The sequence below is a fragment of the Cuculus canorus genome, chromosome 5, assembly GCF_017976375.1.
Source record: "Cuculus canorus isolate bCucCan1 chromosome 5, bCucCan1.pri, whole genome shotgun sequence".
In the NCBI taxonomy this organism is placed as follows: domain Eukaryota; kingdom Metazoa; phylum Chordata; class Aves; order Cuculiformes; family Cuculidae; genus Cuculus; species Cuculus canorus.
The window spans coordinates 23,952,988-23,971,532 of NC_071405.1; the positions used below are offsets into that span (position 1 = coordinate 23,952,988).

The 18,545-nt window shown below is 42.7% G+C and overlaps 1 protein-coding gene across 1 annotated transcript in view; it reads right to left on the reverse strand.

Moving 5' to 3' along the window:
* Nucleotides 1–928: 928 nt before the first annotated feature.
* FBLN5 (fibulin 5) overlaps nt 929–18,545 on the reverse strand; it is a 59,881-nt gene continuing 42,264 nt past the window's right edge. The window contains exons 10-11 of the mRNA XM_009561596.2: nt 15,551–15,746; nt 929–9,194 (exon numbers count right to left, since the gene is read on the reverse strand). Of these exons, the coding sequence (XP_009559891.2) occupies nt 9,033–9,194; nt 15,551–15,746 (358 nt within the window). The 3' untranslated portion in view covers nt 929–9,032. The remainder of the gene's footprint in view (nt 9,195–15,550; nt 15,747–18,545) is intronic.

The following is an 18,545-nucleotide window of genomic DNA, read 5'->3' on the forward strand; positions in this document are numbered from 1 at the left end:
GAAAAACCTTTCTTGTACTAAAGTCACAAGCTATGTAGTGCATGTGGGAGTGAAAACTAGCTACTAGTTAATGATTTATGTATGAGGAAACCAGTTCAGTCTAAATTATCTTATATTAACATTGCCTGTTAAAGCCACAAATTTACTCTGCTAAGCTAAGCCAAATTCTGCCCATAGCCTTATGTTTACTGCACAAACCCTTGCCTTCACTGCTCCATGTTGTGCCTCCAAGACACAGAGCAGCCGAGGTGGGAGGGTGGCACTGCATCAGGCTGGAAGGAGGACTTGTTCCTGGGATCCTCTGGGAACACCTGCAAGGCTGCAGCGTGCAATCTGTCCATCCTCCCATACGACCTCCAAACGTGCTCAGTAAACATGACTGGTGCTTAAGGGCACTGGGTAAGGGAGCCATCCCCACCATCAGAAGCAATGACCTGCTCCAGCCTTCAGTGGAGTTGCACGGGAAAGCAATGCCTCAGATATTGTCAAGCTCCTGGTACAGATAAAGTAGTAGTACACAAAATGATAATTTCAGCCTTATTATGCATAAACCCAGCAGGCAATGAAGGTAAAAGACACACATGTACCTCCGAGTACGGACAAGCTTACAACATAAAAACTGTAAAAGAAAATTAGCCTCTTGAGAATTAATTGTATTTTGCTTTGAAGTTTTCTCTGATACTATATGTATGTTACTAGTGTTTATGACCAATGGGTATATTAGTATCATTGATCCTTGTTCAACTTGCTTTGCAAAGGGTTTATATGATTCTGGCATGAATTCTTGCAATGATCCCATATGATCACTACTAAATCAGGCAATCATAAAAATAAACTATAATTCAATTATAATTTTTGTTAGCAATGTATTTTTTTTTTATTTTAAAAAGCTTTAAAATTGACCCTGCTGGCATATTCAATGTAAATTGTTCACAAGTTGTAAAACAATACAGGAATTAAAACTTCATTTTCAGCTACAAATGAAGTAAAAGTTAAAGAGGCAGGATGAGGGACACCAAAACCATCCATTTTAAATTACAATGTTCATCTTTTGAAAAGAATGAAGACTACAAAATATAGCATGTTTATTATCTAGACAGCCTGAAAGTAAGGGTTAGGGAAATGTTTAAGCAGAAGTTCTGTGGAGTATCTGTCAAGCTGGGAAGTGACTCCTCCCTGAACCTGTACTGGTTGCAGGAGAAACTATTGGTATAAGGTGGTGCTATACATGTTATACGGTAAATTGCACTTATAGGCTTCCAGTGTCCAGTGCATCTCATTAGGTGACAGGTTGGCCAGGGCAGTGTGATTTTTTTCAAAAACTGGCGCCTCATTCAAACACATGAATGCTGCCCTCCCGTTTTTATTGCAGTGACTGTTACCACTTTTCTGTCTTTCACAGGCCCAAGCAAAGCTACAATGCTTTGTACAGCAAGAGAGAGACTTGTCCCAGAGATCCTGAACACTGAGAGCATTCCTTAGTACTTTTACGCACTCGTGGTTCATCCTTCCCTTCTCTCTGGCCATGCCTGCCTCTTCCTTGACCCATCTGTCAGCCAGCCATTGTGTCTGTACCCTGGTAAGGGTCAACCATGCTTAATCCTGCTAGTGGGAGACAGGGTTTCTGGAGGTCAAGGATTGAACTCTTCCTTTTCCAGGTGTTGCATGGGATGTCTTTGTTCCAGAGCTGTTTATAGGCTACATGGGCACTTATCTTTCTAAACAGATAATATTTTTAATATTTTTGGTGTCTGGTTGATGACTTTGTTCCATAGCAATGACATCATAACCAAGGCACTGAAGGTTAACTAACGAGCAAGTCCTTTTCTATTAAGTTTCTGGCTCAGCTGTAATTTTATCCCTCAGTAATTCTCTTTTTTTCTTCTATGGGAATGACTTTATGGTGGTGTAATCCAAGTGCTGTCACAGCATCGTAACACACCAAATAATCAGATTGGGTAATTCTAAGTGAGCATAACCCTGGGGAATGGCAGAGGAATGTGCTAGGTCTTACTGCAGGTAGTGTGCATGTGGTGGGTAACAGCTTGGTCCTGTTGTTTTAAATTTTCCATAGGTGTATAAGCACAATGAGAAATTTTATACACGTTATGAGGTAAGTGTCCACCTGACATCATTAAGAAGTCAATGAAGATATCTCTCCCCAAGGTGAGGGCATATTTCTATGAGTTTTGTGCCTTCCTCAGTGACCTGGGATGCAGACTTGGGCTCACAGGTCTTTCTGATCACTGTAGGAGCCCCAGGATCTCTGTAGAGCACCTGCTGTTGTTTTGGAAGCAGCCAGTTTTTCTGTCTCCCTTCCCTACCTGAATGGCATCAGATGTCAAAGGAATATTTTTAAAATATGAACTCAATTCAGGTTTTCTTGCGGATACTGATTTGAATAATAAGTCTGTGTAATCTTGGCAGGCCTTCTGTCTCTTTGTTTGCATTTCACAAGCAAAATGTTTCTTGAAAACAACGAGTTATTATGAATACTGGATAATTGGTGCTGGAGTTTTGAATTGTGCTTGCATTGAGTGTAGGCAGCCAGGAAACACCATATGTTTTGAGGATTTTGTCAAAACTAACTTTTGTAGTTATGATTCACATGTTGAATACAGAACATTTGCAGCAAGTTGCTGATGAAAAATCTCCAGATCAAGGTCCCAGTCTTGAAAAACACATGCACATGCATTACTTTGAACACTGCAAAATCTTAACAAAGTCAACATGATTCCTTTTAGGTTACAGAGAGCAGCAGTTTCTATGAATGATGCATAAGCCCCAACTCTGCAAAGGCCTGGGTATAGCTTGATGTTTTAAAACATGTAGAGTCAAGTGCCTGCATAGGTCTTTGAAGAAAAGTGGTGAAGAAGCATTAATGGAAACACATCAGTGAATAGCTTGAAATACCAGAGGAAATTTTGAAGTGTCAAAGACATCTCAGGAAATCTGAGAGTACCCAAAGATAGCGCTGATGGAGAAAGAGATAATGCAATCATACTACTATTTATTTACTGGAAACAATCTTTCAGCTCTACTGTAAAGTTAATACTTATCTGTTTACATTTATACCACTGACACTGAGATTTAAGACTTATAATAAAACAGCTAAACCTGGACCTGATGTGAGGTGGTTAGCAATCACTGACTTCAGCATAGTGGTGATCACATTGTACTCTCTCTGACTAGGCCAAGTACCTTGTTTGCAAACTGGGAAAACTTCATCCAAGATGTGAAGAGCTTAAGGATATGTTGTATAAGCGTGCCCTTATCAGCCTTCTTAAAAAGCCTTAAGACCATCAAGCCAGCAGGATACAGATGCAATTGCAGGAAAGAAGTTATTCCTCAGGTTCAAAAAGAACATATGCGGCAAGTTGCTGACGAAAAATCTCCAGATTAAGTTCCCAGTCTTGAAAAACACATGCATGTGCATTACTTTAACACTGCAGAATCCCAAGGAAGTCAACATAATCCCTTCAAACTTGGAGGGTTGTGGTTTTTCTTTAAAATCCTCTTCATAAAGCCAGGCTCTGCCAGCAGGCTAGACAGTCTCTTCAGCCATTCAGGCTTAATAGTTCGCTGTAAGGGTGCCTCCTGACAAAAGCAGCATGTGGGTCAACAACAGTGCCTGCATTTCCAGTGAAACACACGACGAACTTATACAGATGCTAGGTGCAAAGGAACCCAGCAGAGAAATAATGGTTGTCTCTTGGCTGTTGGAAAAGTAACTGAGGTCAGTCAGAACCTAGGAGAAACATATAGCCCACAGCTGATCTCCAAAAAAACAAGATGAAAAACGTTATGTAGTGCCACAGCAGGAGAGCTCACTCAACATGTGCTTGCATGCCTGACCATAACGAGACCACTTGTCCAGGACAAACTCAAAAGGGAGAATGAGTGACGACTGGGACCCAGGAGGGAATGAGAGATTGAATATTTCAGGAATTTGTGGTTGCTGAAATGTTTTCTGAAGATCGCTTTGCTACCCAGCTATGTTCCTCAATTCTTACACCAAGCTGGGTGCATCACTATTCTCTTGCAGGTGTAAAAACGTTACCTGCCTTGTACGCAAACTTTCCCTCATGTGATTTCACCAATATTAGTTGAGTTACACGGGGGTATCTGTCTGGCCAATGGAAACCACTAGAGGGGTCTCAGAAGTTTGAGCTAAGAACTGGAACAGGTGAGATTTCCACCTCTGATGTGAACACACTTATAAACATCAGACAGATGCAGTCTGCTCTGAAACAGGTGAGGATAAAGATCACTGAAGGATCAGATACATCCCTGCACAAATACCTCTGAATCATTACACTGCCTACAGGACTCACCCTTCAGCGCAGGTCACCTTTCTGGGCAGGCTTTCTGAAGAATCTCCAAAGCTCTAGTGATAATCAGCAGCCTTGGTCCTCATACATGGCACCCGCTTTGGGGTTGAGCTACTCGGAACTGGTTCAAAGACTTAAAACAACAAAATGTGATGGGTGTAAATCACTTTTCTGCACTCATGTTAGATGAGGAAATAAAATTTTCTTGTGCCATGTTATCTTACAACTCTTTGACTTCCAAGTGCAGAGCTGTGCTACCACAACTAGTTTTAGCTTCTGTAAATTTTCCTTGCATACAGATACATGCACAGCATTACACACACAAAAGGAAGATCCTAAGGATATTTTTTATCTTTTCATTAAAGAGCAGCAGCCATGCAAATTAACACCAGCTGAGGATTTTGTCCATCCAGGATAGAGATTTATTTTAACATTAGTGCCTGTCAGACTTGAATAAAGTTAGGGCATACTTCTATTCCTATTTTTTCCAAATCTTTGTGCTGTGGAATTTTCATTGGGTTCTAATGCAGCTACATATGATGGAAGAAACTTAGTACAATATTCTGTGAATAAAACAGACTGGAGAACTCGACTGACCACAAACTATGCTGATTGTATTGCTCTGTGTGCTCTAGACAGAGAAAAAGAATATGCAAGTTCTGCTAATGTTGATACCACGTTTATGAGATAATGAAAGTTGACTCTTGTAAAAGCTGAGCCAAAAAAAAAAAAAAAAAAGGTAAATATGAGTATAGACCCTAATTTGAAACAGAGAAAGCCCTATGTAAATGGCCCTGGACACTACAGTCAATGATGGTGTGTGAACAGGTACTCAAAGAAGCTTAATGGTTCTCAACAAAGTTATTATTGACAGAGCAGCATAAGTTGAAAAACAATTCTGCGGGATTCAGCAAACTTTTAGGTGAAATACCATTTTGTTGTGTGTCAAAAAAAGTCAGTCCCCTAAAAATATCTCAAAGTCATGTAAGACAGATCACAGATGATAGGACCCATTCAGCTCTACAGCACTGGATCATTCATCTCTTGCCATTCTTCTCCCTTTCACACCTAACCCAACTGCATGAACCACTCAGTTTGTTTATCAGAATAAATTCTCCTTCCCAGTCATTGTGATCTGTATCAAAGATGACTGCCATTTCTGCTTTTGTTTACTTTTATTTCAATTATTGCACTGGTAATAGGTGCTGTACAAACACAGAGTGAGAGACTGTCTTTCTCCTGGGGACCTTTATTTAAACTGACATGACAGGAAGATATGACAGGCAGAAGAGACAAAGAGCTGTCCCTCTCCAGCTCAGCCAGGGAATGGTTCTGCCATCCTGGTGAGAGGCAGAGGGAAGCCATGCATATGCAGAGCAGAGTCAGTGTCTTCTTCTGGTGCTGGCCAGAATATCATATATTAACCATATGGTAAAACACTTTGTCTTAGAAAATCCTCTGCAATAGATTGGAATAAAGAATACTTTTCTGACCTGGAATTCTATCTGCTTTTAGACAGGCCTGGCCTCAACGGAGAACATAAATATATGCAGCAGTTGCAAGTTTGCATTTTTAACTTTCATGCTGTAAAAACCTGACGAGCCTGTGATGGTCTATTGGAAACAGACCCCTGACTAGGAAATGGTGAGTTTAGATGTTATAAACTGCTAGTAATTTATTATTTTGAGATTGGCATATATTTTGGCAAAGTTAAAGTTGGCTGGAGTGATAGCGAGTGATGAAAGATGTTATGGCCATTGAGAAGTGGCTGAATTCCTTTGTTTCCAGACTTTCACTTTTTTTTAGGGCACAGAATGTTTATATAGAAAGTGCAATATTGTTTTATGAGTACTTGCTGGATCCTGCTAAAACCAAGCATTCAAGCTTTACTCTTTTAACAAAGTGTTTTGTTACAGAATGCCTCTGGGTTTTGATGTTTCTAAACTAGGGTTAAATCAGGTTGGTATGTGGGGGCCATGGGAGAATAGCCAAGAAGTGAGAAACTGTCTGATGTCTAACAGGGTGCGCTTCCTCTCCAGAAGGTGATGTGACAGCAGGAAGAGAGAGGACTCCTCCACTGGACATGAAGAAGACATAGCATAGGGGCACAAAAGGGGGAAAGAAGAGCCTTTTAGGCACTGGGGAAACTTTCAGCACGTTAAAAGTTCAACGTCTTTAATGCAAGACAATGTCTGCTCCTTGTCTGCTCTCTAGGCCACCAGAGCCTGCTTGTTTCCCACGTCTCAACTCCATCATCTGGGACACATGAGCACTTTTAGCCCCATGGTTATGAACTAGTTATGGTTATGACCTCCTTCCTGGTCATCTCTGTTTTCCCCTCCAAAGCTGTGGTACACCATGAACCATGATACAGTCAGGAAATACATTCTTGTTTCTGATACTTCTCTGCACATTTCCTCTACATTTATCTTCTCCAAGTCGGCTATTCAGAAAACTCATTGGCTTCCTGCCCTCAGCTTGGCCCACTGAACCCTGGAGTCAGGCTCCAGCCTTTTTGTTTTTACAACAAAGGACAGCCTGCGTACATAGTTCTGAGCTACAGGATCCCAGGACATTGTAGCAACATGGAGAAAAAATTAAATCGTTAAGAAATGGAAGCAGCTAAAGCACACTCAACTGAGCATTTTGTTGCTGTGAGCCATTGCATCAGAGTACAAGCTGAGTACAAGAAAAAGAGCAGAGTCTCCACTAAAACTAGGGGAAAACAACAGAAAAACAACAGAGTAACTCACAGAGCTTGTCAGGAACAAGACAGTCAATTTTCTAAATGTGTCATGCAGTCTGTTTTGTGATAACTATCTAAGTCTGTATTCACCCATTTAATACCCCACTTTAATGAAAACCTCACATAATGCTTCTACTCTTCTCCAGCCTGCTTGCATTACAATCTTCATAAACTCCTTTTCCAAAGTAGCATTAAACACTTTCAGCCCTCAAAAAGATGAAGTAAAGGTTATCTTTCCTGCCCCAGTGAAGCTGAAGAGCAAAAATGCGCCAATAAGGAAAAAGCAGAGCGAACAAGCAAAAGAGTTAGCTTCAGAGAAATTTAAGAACAAGGCATATGAACACTCATCCCTACTAAAATAAAAGACCAGAATGCCTGTGGCTTCATCAAGGTAAGCATTATATCCCCAAACTATGTTGCTTTTTCCCAAACTCCTAAGCTTATCTATAGATTTAGCTTAGCACTGTGAGGCCTCAGCTGGAATACTTTTCACAGTTTTGGGCACTGCACTTTAAGAAAGATGTGAACCAACTGGAGACAATCCAGACGAGAGCAACAAAAATGATCAAAGGTCCAGAAAATGTGATGTATGAGGAAAGACCAAAAGAATTGGGTTTGTTTAGACTAGAGAGAAACACTCTGAGGGGAAACATGACAACAGTCTTCAGACATGTTAAAGACTGCTGCAAAGGGCAAGACAAACTGTTCTTTATTTCTAGTCAAAGTAGGCTAAAAAGCAATAGACATATTACAATGGTGGAGATTCAGATTAGACTTTAGGAGAAATTTTCTATTGGTTACAGGAGTTACGCCTGAGAAGATACTGCCTATGGAAACTGTGGGACCTCATTGTTTGACGTCTAGTACGGGTATGGTGGGGTCTGCTTTGTGGCAGAGGCATGAACAGTAAAACTGGTCCAAATCCATTTCAGCTTATTTTCCCCAGTGTTAGGAATGGAGGAGAGATGCTGCACATAAACAGAACAATTCATTTTTTCTGAAGGAGCTTGGACGAGGCTGAGCTGAGTGGTCCTTGACCAGGAGACTATTTGCAGCCTTAAGTGCAGTTAGTATCACTACCTTATAACCATTACAAATTGTTCCCAATTACCTCAATCAGGAAAACGTGAAAAAATAAAGTTCTGATTCTTATCTGCTCTAAAATCCCTGGACACTATTCTGGCAGTGGAGGCCTGTGTTAAAGGGTCTGCGTGTAATTAACACCCTCAGCATTGTGAAACATACCAACCAGTGATAGATTCTATGAACTCTGTTATACAGAAAGATTTAATACAGGAAGGGACCCAAACATGTGACACTTGGTTAGAAAGTGGAAGATTACATAATACAACATGTATTTTGGAATGAATTTTAGCTATAAAATAGAATCAAAGAAAAAACAGGTGAAATTAAGACAAATGCAGGGTAAATTGAGACAAAGTGCCTGACTGATAATTCCAGAGATAACTGGGAATTTAAGTTAGCACTTCTGAGAGTCCTGGTTTCAATAGGTGGCTTTTTGTTTCTGTTTCTGCTTGTTTGTCTGCTTTCCATTTATAATGAGAAAAAAAAAAAAGGCAAGATTGCAAAAGCCAGCTTTTTCCTCAGTTCCTTTGGTGCTTTTTGCTAAGCAGCCTTGGAGCTACAAAGGTTCACAGTCTTTCAAACATAGACTCATACCCTAGAAGTGTTTACAATGGAAAGAAGAGTCCTTAAAATAGAAGACCACATAGAAAATCGTACAGGATCTGCTGCCAATACATCTTCAGATGTCTCCGTCCTGGTACGTACTGTGCATGGAGAGGTTTCCCTCCTCAGAGAGGCATAGGTCACCGGATGTGTAGAAATACTGGTTTGGTTTGGAGCTGCTATATGTACTGGCTTCTGAGGAGAGAGTTCTGCAGAGGAGGAACTGTCTCTTTTGTTTTAATGTTTCCAGGGGACAAACTCAAGGTTTAGAAGGAGTATTGTGATACGTATATCCTCAGTCGGATGACAGAGCTTCCTCTGAAGTTGATGACAGTGTTAACAGTGATCATTTCCAAGTCCAGCTCAACAGTACGGGGCCCCTTCACAGGGCGGGTCATCACCAGAGTAGCACTGATCGGTCCTGTTTGCTGTGCACAAAACAACAGAAAACAAGTAAGAGTTAAAACTATTATCTCAGGTGAGACCACATTATGGTTGTGGTCTTTTAGCAGTCAAAACAACACTGTTTGTTGCTGCATTGTTAGAAGCTACTGCAATTCATAGGAGAGACTGCTTCATTTGAGCATTTGGCTCCATGTCAGTATTTTGTACGAACCATCATCTCCCACAGTCTGTAAAGCCTTTGGGAGCCCTGCACATAAAGGAGATATTGAACATAGAAATTTGCTATTACCCAAATGGAAAAAGATTATAAAACATGGATTTATGGTATGCACAAGCACCAACACCGTTCTGCGCGTGTGTAAAGTATTATTGTGTTTGATGTAAAGTGCAGCGAACAATGAGAAAGGGCTGAGTGAACAGAGCCTGGAGAACAAATGTGATGTGAACAGGACCAGGGTTTGTTGTATTGATACCATGAAAAGCCAGACTCAATAATCTATGCCAATTTGATTATTAAGTAAGCTATCCTTTATTGCAACATCGGGCATTCAGGGCATAGCTCCACCTAATGTGCATGCAACTTCTAGCACAATACACAAAGTCTATATACAATCAAAGCATACATATTCATCACTTTTCCTGGAACACGTGTGTCTATTATAATAAGTTCCCGGAATTTCTTTCCATAAGGTTCCTCCCCTTAGCGCACACGCTCTGCCCTCTGGGGTTCTTGGGCTGGAGGCTTTTGGAGGAAGGCTTACAGTCTTCTTCACAGTGAACTTATCAATTCTCCTTCTTGCACATGCTCTTAGACACCTTGGGCACCTCTTCAAGATTGCACCTGGTCCTAGCTGGTTCTTCTTTCTCTTATCATTGCATTAGTCCTTGTTATCTGGCTTAATTAGATACAGTCACATACTTTCCCATTCTTTCTAATGGCAGCCTTGTTGAAATCCCTTATGTAAGCATAACTATCCAGGCACAGGCCAGCTAAAAGTTATTATTCAAGCTAATAGAATATTTTAGTTCTAGAATCATAGAGTCATAGAATCATAGAATGTTTTGGGTTGGAAGGGACCTTAAAGATCACCCAGTTCCAAACCCCCTGCCTTGGGCAGGGACACCTCCCACCACACCAGGCTGCCCAAGGCCCCATCCAACCTGACCTTGAACACCTCCAGGAATGGGGCATCCACAACTTACCTGGGCAACCTGTGCCAGTGCTTCACCTCTCTCATGGTGAAGAAATTGTTCCTTATATCAAGGCTAAATCTACCCCTCTACAGTTTATTTCCGTTCCCCCTCGTCCTATCACCACAAGCCTTTATGAATTCTTCTTCTCTAGCTTTCTTGTAGCCCCTTCAGGTACTGGAAGGTCGCTATAAGGTCTCCTTGGAGCCTTCTCTTCTCCAGGCTGAACAACTCTCTCCGCCTATCCTCACAGCAGAGGTGCTCCAGCTCTCTGATCATCTGTGTGGCCCTCTTCTGGATCCGTTCCAACAGCTCCATATCCTTCTTATGTTGAGGATTCCAGAACTGGACACAGTATTCCAGATGAGGTCTCACAGGAGAAGAAGAGAGGGGCAGAATCCCCTCCCTTGAGGGGATTCTTTTTTTGATGCAGCCCAGGATACAGTTGGCCTTCTGGGCTGCGAGCGCACATTGCGGCTCATATCAGCTCTCATTGACCAGCACCCACAAGTCCTCCTTCGCAGGGCTGCTCTCAATCACATCATCCCCCATTGTGTACTGAAATCAGAGATTACCCCGACCCAGGTGTGGGACTTTGCACTAGTCACAAAAACTATGCATACTATTCAAATATACAACAGGTTAGTAACTTAAAACAAATCATCTCTTCCTTCAGTACAATTGTGTACATTAACGTTGCAAAGCCTTAGCCTCTGAAGACAGCTTTAAATCTGTGAAGGCACTTCAGAAAAATCTGTCTTTTAGTAAGTGGAAGCAGACCTTTGAGATATCTGGCCAGAACAGTGGATTATGAGCATTTAAAAGCAGAGCTTCTGACGTTAAAACCAAGTGCACTTTGTTTGCCAGCTGAAACTGACGTACGCGGAGGAGGACGTGCCTTTTATCACGGGGCTGAGGTTTCGCGTTCCCCGTGCCCGGAGGAGCCCGAGGCCGCCTGCAGAGGGGCGGGCGCTCCTGCCTCAGCCCCGACCGCTCCGCTCCCTCTTCCCAAAGCAACCAAGAAGCACCCCCTGCTGGCTGCCGGCCGGGCAGGGAGCGGCACGTCGGGACAACGGGGGCCCGCAGGGTGGTTTAGGGGACACCCACGAGTCCTTGGGAGAGCTGGCAGATCTTTGAGAGGTCGTGGAGAACAAGAGAGGTGCTCGAGGAGCAAGTAACAAGTGGTAGGACGAGAGGAGATGGCCTCGGGTTGCACCAGGGGAGGTTTAGGCTGGATATTAGGGAAAATTTCAGTACTGAAAGAGTGGTGAAGCACTGGAAGAGGCTGCCTGGAGAAGTGGTGGAGTCACCATCCTTTGAGGTGTTCAAAAAACATGCAGATGTGGTGCTTTGGGTCACAGTTGAGTAGGCACGGCAGTTTTGGATGGAGTGCTGGGCCTCACAAACATAGAATCATAGAATTGTAGAATCATTAGGTTGGAAAAGACCTCTTAGATCATTGAGTGCACCCTCAGCAAATTTGCAGATGACACTAAGCTGGGTGGAAGTGTGGATCTGCTGGAGGGTAGGGAGGCTCTGCAAAGGGATCTGAACAGGCTGGACCACTGGGCTGAGACCAATGGCATGAGGTTCAACAAGGCCAAATGCCGGGTCCTGCACTTGGGGCACAACAACCCTATGCAGTGCTACAGACTGGGGGAAGAGTGGGTGGAGAGCTGCATGGAAGAGAAGGACCTGAGGATAAAGGTTGACAGCTGACTGAACATGAGCCAGCAGTGTGCCCAGGTGGCCAAGAAGGCCAATGGCATCTTGACTTGTATGACCAGCAACAGTGTGACCAGCAGGTCCCGGGAGGTTATTCTCCCTCTGTACTCAGCACTGGGGAGACCACACCTTGAGTACAGTGTTCGGTTCTGGGCCCCTCACCACAAGAAGGATTTTGAGGCTCTGGAGTGTGTCCAGAGAAGAGCAACGAAGCTGGTGAGGGGGCTGGAGAACAAGTCTTATGAGGAGCAGCTGAGAGAGCTGGAGTTGTTTAGCCTGGAGAAGAGGAGGCTGAGGGGAGACCTTATTGCTCTCTACGACTACCTAAAAGGAGGTTGTGGAGAGGAGGGAGCTGGCCTTTTCTCCCAAGTGACAGGGGACAGGACAAGGGGGAATGGCCTCAAGCTCTGCCAGGGGAGTTTCAGGCTGGATATCAGAAAAAAAAATTCTTTACGGAAAGAGTCATCGGGCACTGGAACAGGCTGCCCAGGGAGGTGGTGGAGACACCTTCCCTGGAGGTGTTTAAGGAACAGGTGGATGAAGTGCTTAGGGACATGGTTTAAGGGAGTTTTAGGAATGGTTGGACTCGATGATCCAGTGGGTCCTTTCCAACCTGGTGATTCTATGATTCTATGATTGAGTCCAACCATTCCTATCTGCCACTAAACCATGCCCTTGAGCACCTCATCTACCTATCTTTTAAACACCTCCAGGGATGATGACTCCACCACTTCCCTGGGCAGCCTCTGCCAGTGCCTGATGACCCTTTCAGTGAAAATTTTTTTCTTGATGTCTAGTCTGAACCTCCCCTGGCACAGCTTGAGGCCATTCCCTCTTGTCCTGTCCTCTGTCACTTGGGAGAAGAGGCCAGCACCCTCCTCTCTACAGCCCTTTTCAGGTAGTTGTAGAGAGCAATAACATCTCCCCTCAGCCTCCTCTTCTCGAGGCTAAACAACCCCAGTTCCCTCAGCCGCTCCTCGTAAGACTTGTTCTCCAGCCCCTTCACCAGCTTTGTTGCTCTTCTCTGGACACACTCCAATCCTAGAGATCTTTTCCAACCTAAATGATTCAATGGTTCTGTGACTGGAATCTTCACTAGGGCAAGAAGGAGGACTCAGGAAGCTTCAAGTCAGTCAGCCTGGCCTCCATCCCTAGAAAGGTGGTGAAACAACTCATTCTGGATGTCATCTCCAAGCATCTCTAGGAAAAGAAGGTTATCAGGAGTGTTCAACATGGGTTCACTAAGGGGATATCATGCTTGACCAATCTCCTCTGATGACATAACTGGCTGGGTAGATGAGAGGAGAGCAGCAGATGTTGTCCACCTTGACTTCAGCAAGGCTTTTGACACTGTCTCCCAGAACATCGTCATAAGTCACCTTAGGAAGTGTGGGTTGATTAGATGAGTGGACAGTGAGATAGACTGAGAACTGGCAGAGCCCAGAGGGTTGTGATTGGTGGCACAGAATCTAGCTGGAAGCCTGTAGCCAGCAGTATTCCCCATGGGTTGCTACTTGGCCCAGTCTTTTTCAATCTATTCATCAGTGACCCAGATTAGAGGATAGTGGGTGTCCTCAGCAAGCTTGCCAATGACACTAAACTGGGAGGAATGGCTGGTACACTGGAAGGCTCTGCTGCCATTCAGGTAGGCCTGGACAGACTGGAGAGCTGGATGGAGAAGAACCTAATTAGGTACAACAAAGACAAGTGTAGGGTTCTGCACCTAGGGAGGATCACCGGTACAAGGTTAGGGGCCGACCTGCTGGAAAGCAGTTCTGCAGAGAAAGACCTGAGAGCCCTGGTAGACAAATTAAGTAAGAGCCAGCAATGTGCCCTCATGATCAAGAAGGCCAGTGGTATCCTGAGGTGCATCAGGAAGAGTGTGGCTAGCAGGTCTAGGGAGATTCTCCTCCCCCTCTAATCTGTCCTAGTGAGGCCCTGTCTGGAGTACTGTGTCCAGTTCGATGCTCCCCAGCTCAAGAAAGACATGGCACTACTGGAGAGAGTCCAGCAGAGGGCCACAAAGATGATTAGGGGACCGGAGCACCTCTTTTATGAGGAGAGGCTGAGTGGGCTCGGTCTGTTTAGCCTGGAGAAGACTGAGAGAGAATCTTATCAATGCTTATAAATATCTAAAGGTTGGATGTCAAGAGGATAAGGTCAGGTGATTTTCAATGGTTCCATGTTGCAAAACAAGGAGCAGTGAGTACAAACTGGAACACAAGTAGTTACACCTGTACACGAGGCAAAACTTTACTGTGAGGGTGACAGAGCACTGGAAAAGGCTGCTCAGAGAGGTTGTTCTCTGGAGATATTCAAAACCTGCCTCGATACATTCCTGCTGCAGGTGAACTTGCTTTAGCTGGGGAGTTGGACTAGCTCATCTCCAGAGGTCCCTTCCAATCCAGACCATTCTGTGATTCTTTGACACAACAAATGGCTATGTGATAAATAAATAAAACTAGCAGACTCAAGCAACAATGCTGGTCACTGGAGCCTTAGCATATGTCGGATTGACCCAGATGAGTGGAAAATTGGGTAGGATCAATAACGACTTTGCAGCAGGAAAGATCTTGTGTGATGTAAGTGGTTATTCCTGGACCACTTGTTTTTTTGGGATTTTAAAACATTTTCCTTCTTTTAACAGTGGGAATCTGAGGCTCTCGGAAGAAATGCGTATTGGAATCTGTCAAAATCTCTCATGCACCAGTTTCTGTGATGTATGGGAACCATCAATAACTACTGGTCATAACAATGTGAATAGAAAAGGCAAGTTTTGCTTTGGGTTAAAAATCAAACTTCTGAATATCAAAGGGTGCGCCTCATGCTGTACAGACACTTCCCGTTGCCCCTGTGTGTCAGAGGTGCAGTGAAGATGACTAGGCAGCAGAGACGTCTTCTGAGGAAAATTCTGATTAAGCAAAAAGAAGTAGTTGTGTTTTCTCTAACAATGGCTACATAAAATGTGTGCTCTCAGTGAAGAAATATGTAACAAATAAAAGCAAATAATGCAGAAAGTAAATTCTTGGGACAGAGGGAGGATTTTCTGCTTACTTTTTTGTTTCCCAAGTTTTTGATTTCCAGTGAAATGTTTAAAAAAAAAATGAGAAATTGACTTTTTCTCAGCGACAAGTACTGATTGTCCATCAAATAAAAAAGATGTTTGGCACTATAGCTTCTCTTGAGCATGGGAGACATCAGCTATTTTTAAACATGGGTACAGCCCTGGACTTCCCTGAACCTAATGCCTCATAAAACAAGCATTTTTGCTTTGGGTAGGTTACCTTCCTGAAATAGCCAGCAGCCCCTTCAGGTTGGTATACCGCTCTGCATATCTGCATGTAAAAATGCCTCTACTTAAGGTTTAAAATTATATTCATTAAAAACTGAGTTCTGCTATCAGAAGAATATTCAGCTAATAAGAAGATACTCCACGTTTTTTCTCAATGAGCACCAGACTTACCCGCATGTAGAATTCCCTGCCTTCATTCCCTGATTTGATTTGGAAGATGTAATAGGCTCCAGGGTAACGAGTTGTTGCTTGCATCTGAAAGATGTCAGAAGGCACAGACCGTCCGGATACCATATCCATCACTCTGTACAAGATGGTGAATGGCTGATCTCTGCAACCGGCATTTTCAGCTGGACACATGCAGCGGCTAATTGTCAGAGATAGGATTGTCATCAGAGATTACAGATTGCTGTAATATTTGATTGTCTATATGCAAATACAGCTGCATAAATAAACAAACAACTAAAGTCATCAACCAGCCAGAAGAATCAATGACATTTGTAATGAATTTTCTCACTTTTAGTGTTCTCTGTACTGCTATTCTGGCCTACCTACATCCCTGCCCTCTTTTTCTTGTCTTTTAGGCCAAAATATCTTGGCATTCTTTGTCTCCTTAGATCACTCGAAAATCTGTACTTTCTTTAAAACAGGTCTGCAGCTGTAGTAGTACATGTTTGTTCTGGTAGTGATTTAAACTGAACTGTCCCCAAAATAACGTTAGTTGCTGGATCATTTCACTGATGGTACTGCATAAATGTTGTGTTCTTTGTTTAACAGTCTCCTACATGCTACATGAAAACATACAGTGAGACACCCTGGATCAAACCAAAGCTCTAGCATCAAATGCGGAGCTGTGAGGAAGAGCAGAATAGCAAGCCAAGCATATGGCACTTTCACCAACAGCCTCCAATTGTTTGGGATTCAGGAAGTTCTTGGAACAAAGCTGTCTTCTGTATATTCATCAGCCTTTAACGTGTTTCATATCCATCAGCTTGTTCAGCTTTTCCTTATCCCCAGAGGAATGTTTGGCAACCATGACTGCCTGTGGCCAGGAGCTCCACAGCCCCCTTCATCTCTCTCTGCGCTGAGCTTTGCTGACTTTGTCTGATGCTCCCAGCTTTTCTATCAAAAGGAGAGCAATCAGCCAATTCCTGCTTATCCTCTTTACAGAACTCATGGTTTCATGTTTCACCCTGTTCATGGCTGAAGAGTCCTAACTTAGTTGTTTCTCACAAGGAAGCTATTCCATATTTTTGATCTTTCTCATTGCTCTTTAGGAACCTTTGTCCAGTTATATTTCTTTTGAGAGGATGAGGGAGGAATTGCACAGTCTTGAGGAGATGAGTACACAATGGCATGTGCTCTAAGGATACTCTCTACCTATTAATACCTCAAATTCAGATTGCTCTTCTGACGTCTAGTAAGTACTGCAGATCATGGAACTATCTGTAACAACCATTAAACCTCATTTTAGATGGAATATGATCAGATGAGTGCTCTTTATTTAATTTGTGAATTTTGGATTGTCTTTTTACTTTACATTCATCTACACAGAATTTCATCTGCCATTTTTTATTGCACAGACTTTGAGGCTTTTTCTGCAATTCTTTTCTGCCCGCGCTTTTCTCTACTGTCCTCATACTCTTGCAGACATTGCCCATCTTATAGTTTATCCTTTTTCCAAGGCTGCTTATCAATACATTGGACAAAGTAGGTCTAGTTCAGACCTCTGCAGAACTTCACGGTGAAAGTTGACAATTTAATACTGTACTCTGTTTGGGTTTTATCTTTCAGCCTCTTATTATTCTGTGCCAGACAACTCTCTTACTTATGGCTGCTTAATGTTCACCATAACCTTATGTGAGATTCTTTTCTGAAGCCCTTGGAAACCCAAAGAGACTGCACCAGCCCATATGCCCTAGCCACATGCTGCTGATTTCTTCAGAGAACTTTATTAAAGTTGTGAGGCAGGGTGTCCCTTTATAAAAGCCATGTTGAGGACCTTACTGGAAAAGAATTGGGTCTTTTTGCCTGTTTTTTCTATAACCTCCACTGACACCCATTTCAGACAGTTCATCAGGCATGTGCCCCATAAAAAGGCTTTTGGCATTATAAGCACCCAATTCCTTCCACAGAAAACACAGATGCAAGGAATTCATTTGGCTGACCACTTCAAGACATATGCTACAAATTAAATGTAGTCACATCTAGACATGAGCCAAAGCCACCAAACACAAAGCTCAGAGATCAAGAGTTTGGATGCAATTTGACCTGCAGGGACTCTATAGTTAGAGTCTGGGAAATTTGGGTGCAGAGGCATCAGATAGTCCAACTTTCAGTATAAGACTGTACCACCACTGAAGGCAGGTGAACTCAGAACCAGAAGAACAGAATGATTCCTGTCCTCAGCTGCCCTAGTTCAGAAAGCAATGTAAAGACATGAATAATTATAATGGAAAGATGATTCTTCATCACTTGCCTTTCTGTAAAGGCTACCAAGCAATCCCCAGTAATTTGGTTCAGTGCAAACACTATGGATGAAATAATGTGGGAGGCAAATATAGAGATCTGTCTGGAGCTGAAATATTTTGAGCCCTAGGCAAGTGCCTATAAAAATGTAAGAAAAACAGGTAATTTTTAGAAATGTGGGGGTTTATTTTTTTTCTTGCTCAAATAATTCCAAATTTAGTAACAGTCTAATAGCCCAATCCAGAAATACCCAATTTCTGGACAAGGCAAAGAACTCTTTGGACTTTTTGGTACATTTAACCTTTAAGCAGTAGGAAACTACTTGCATCTTGCTATAACTATCATCTAATATTTTGAAGTAGGCAAGTTAATATTTACAGGAAATACTCATATGACAAAAAGGCAGCTTTTGAGCATATATGAAGTCAGTTATTAATGTAAGTAAATGTCTCTTACTACTTTACAAACCTTGCTATTTTTTCTACTCACTGATAAGTGTTTGTTCCAGTCTTACTTCCTACACATCTGAGTATCATATCATAATCTTCCTGGTAAACTGGTAAGAAATTGCAATTTATTATTTTTATAAAGCACACCAATGGTAAATGCAGCAACAGCATGTATGTATAGCTCTCTAGACACACTTCATGGCTGTGTTGTAAAAATGCAGCTTATTTAGTTCACTCTAGATATGCTT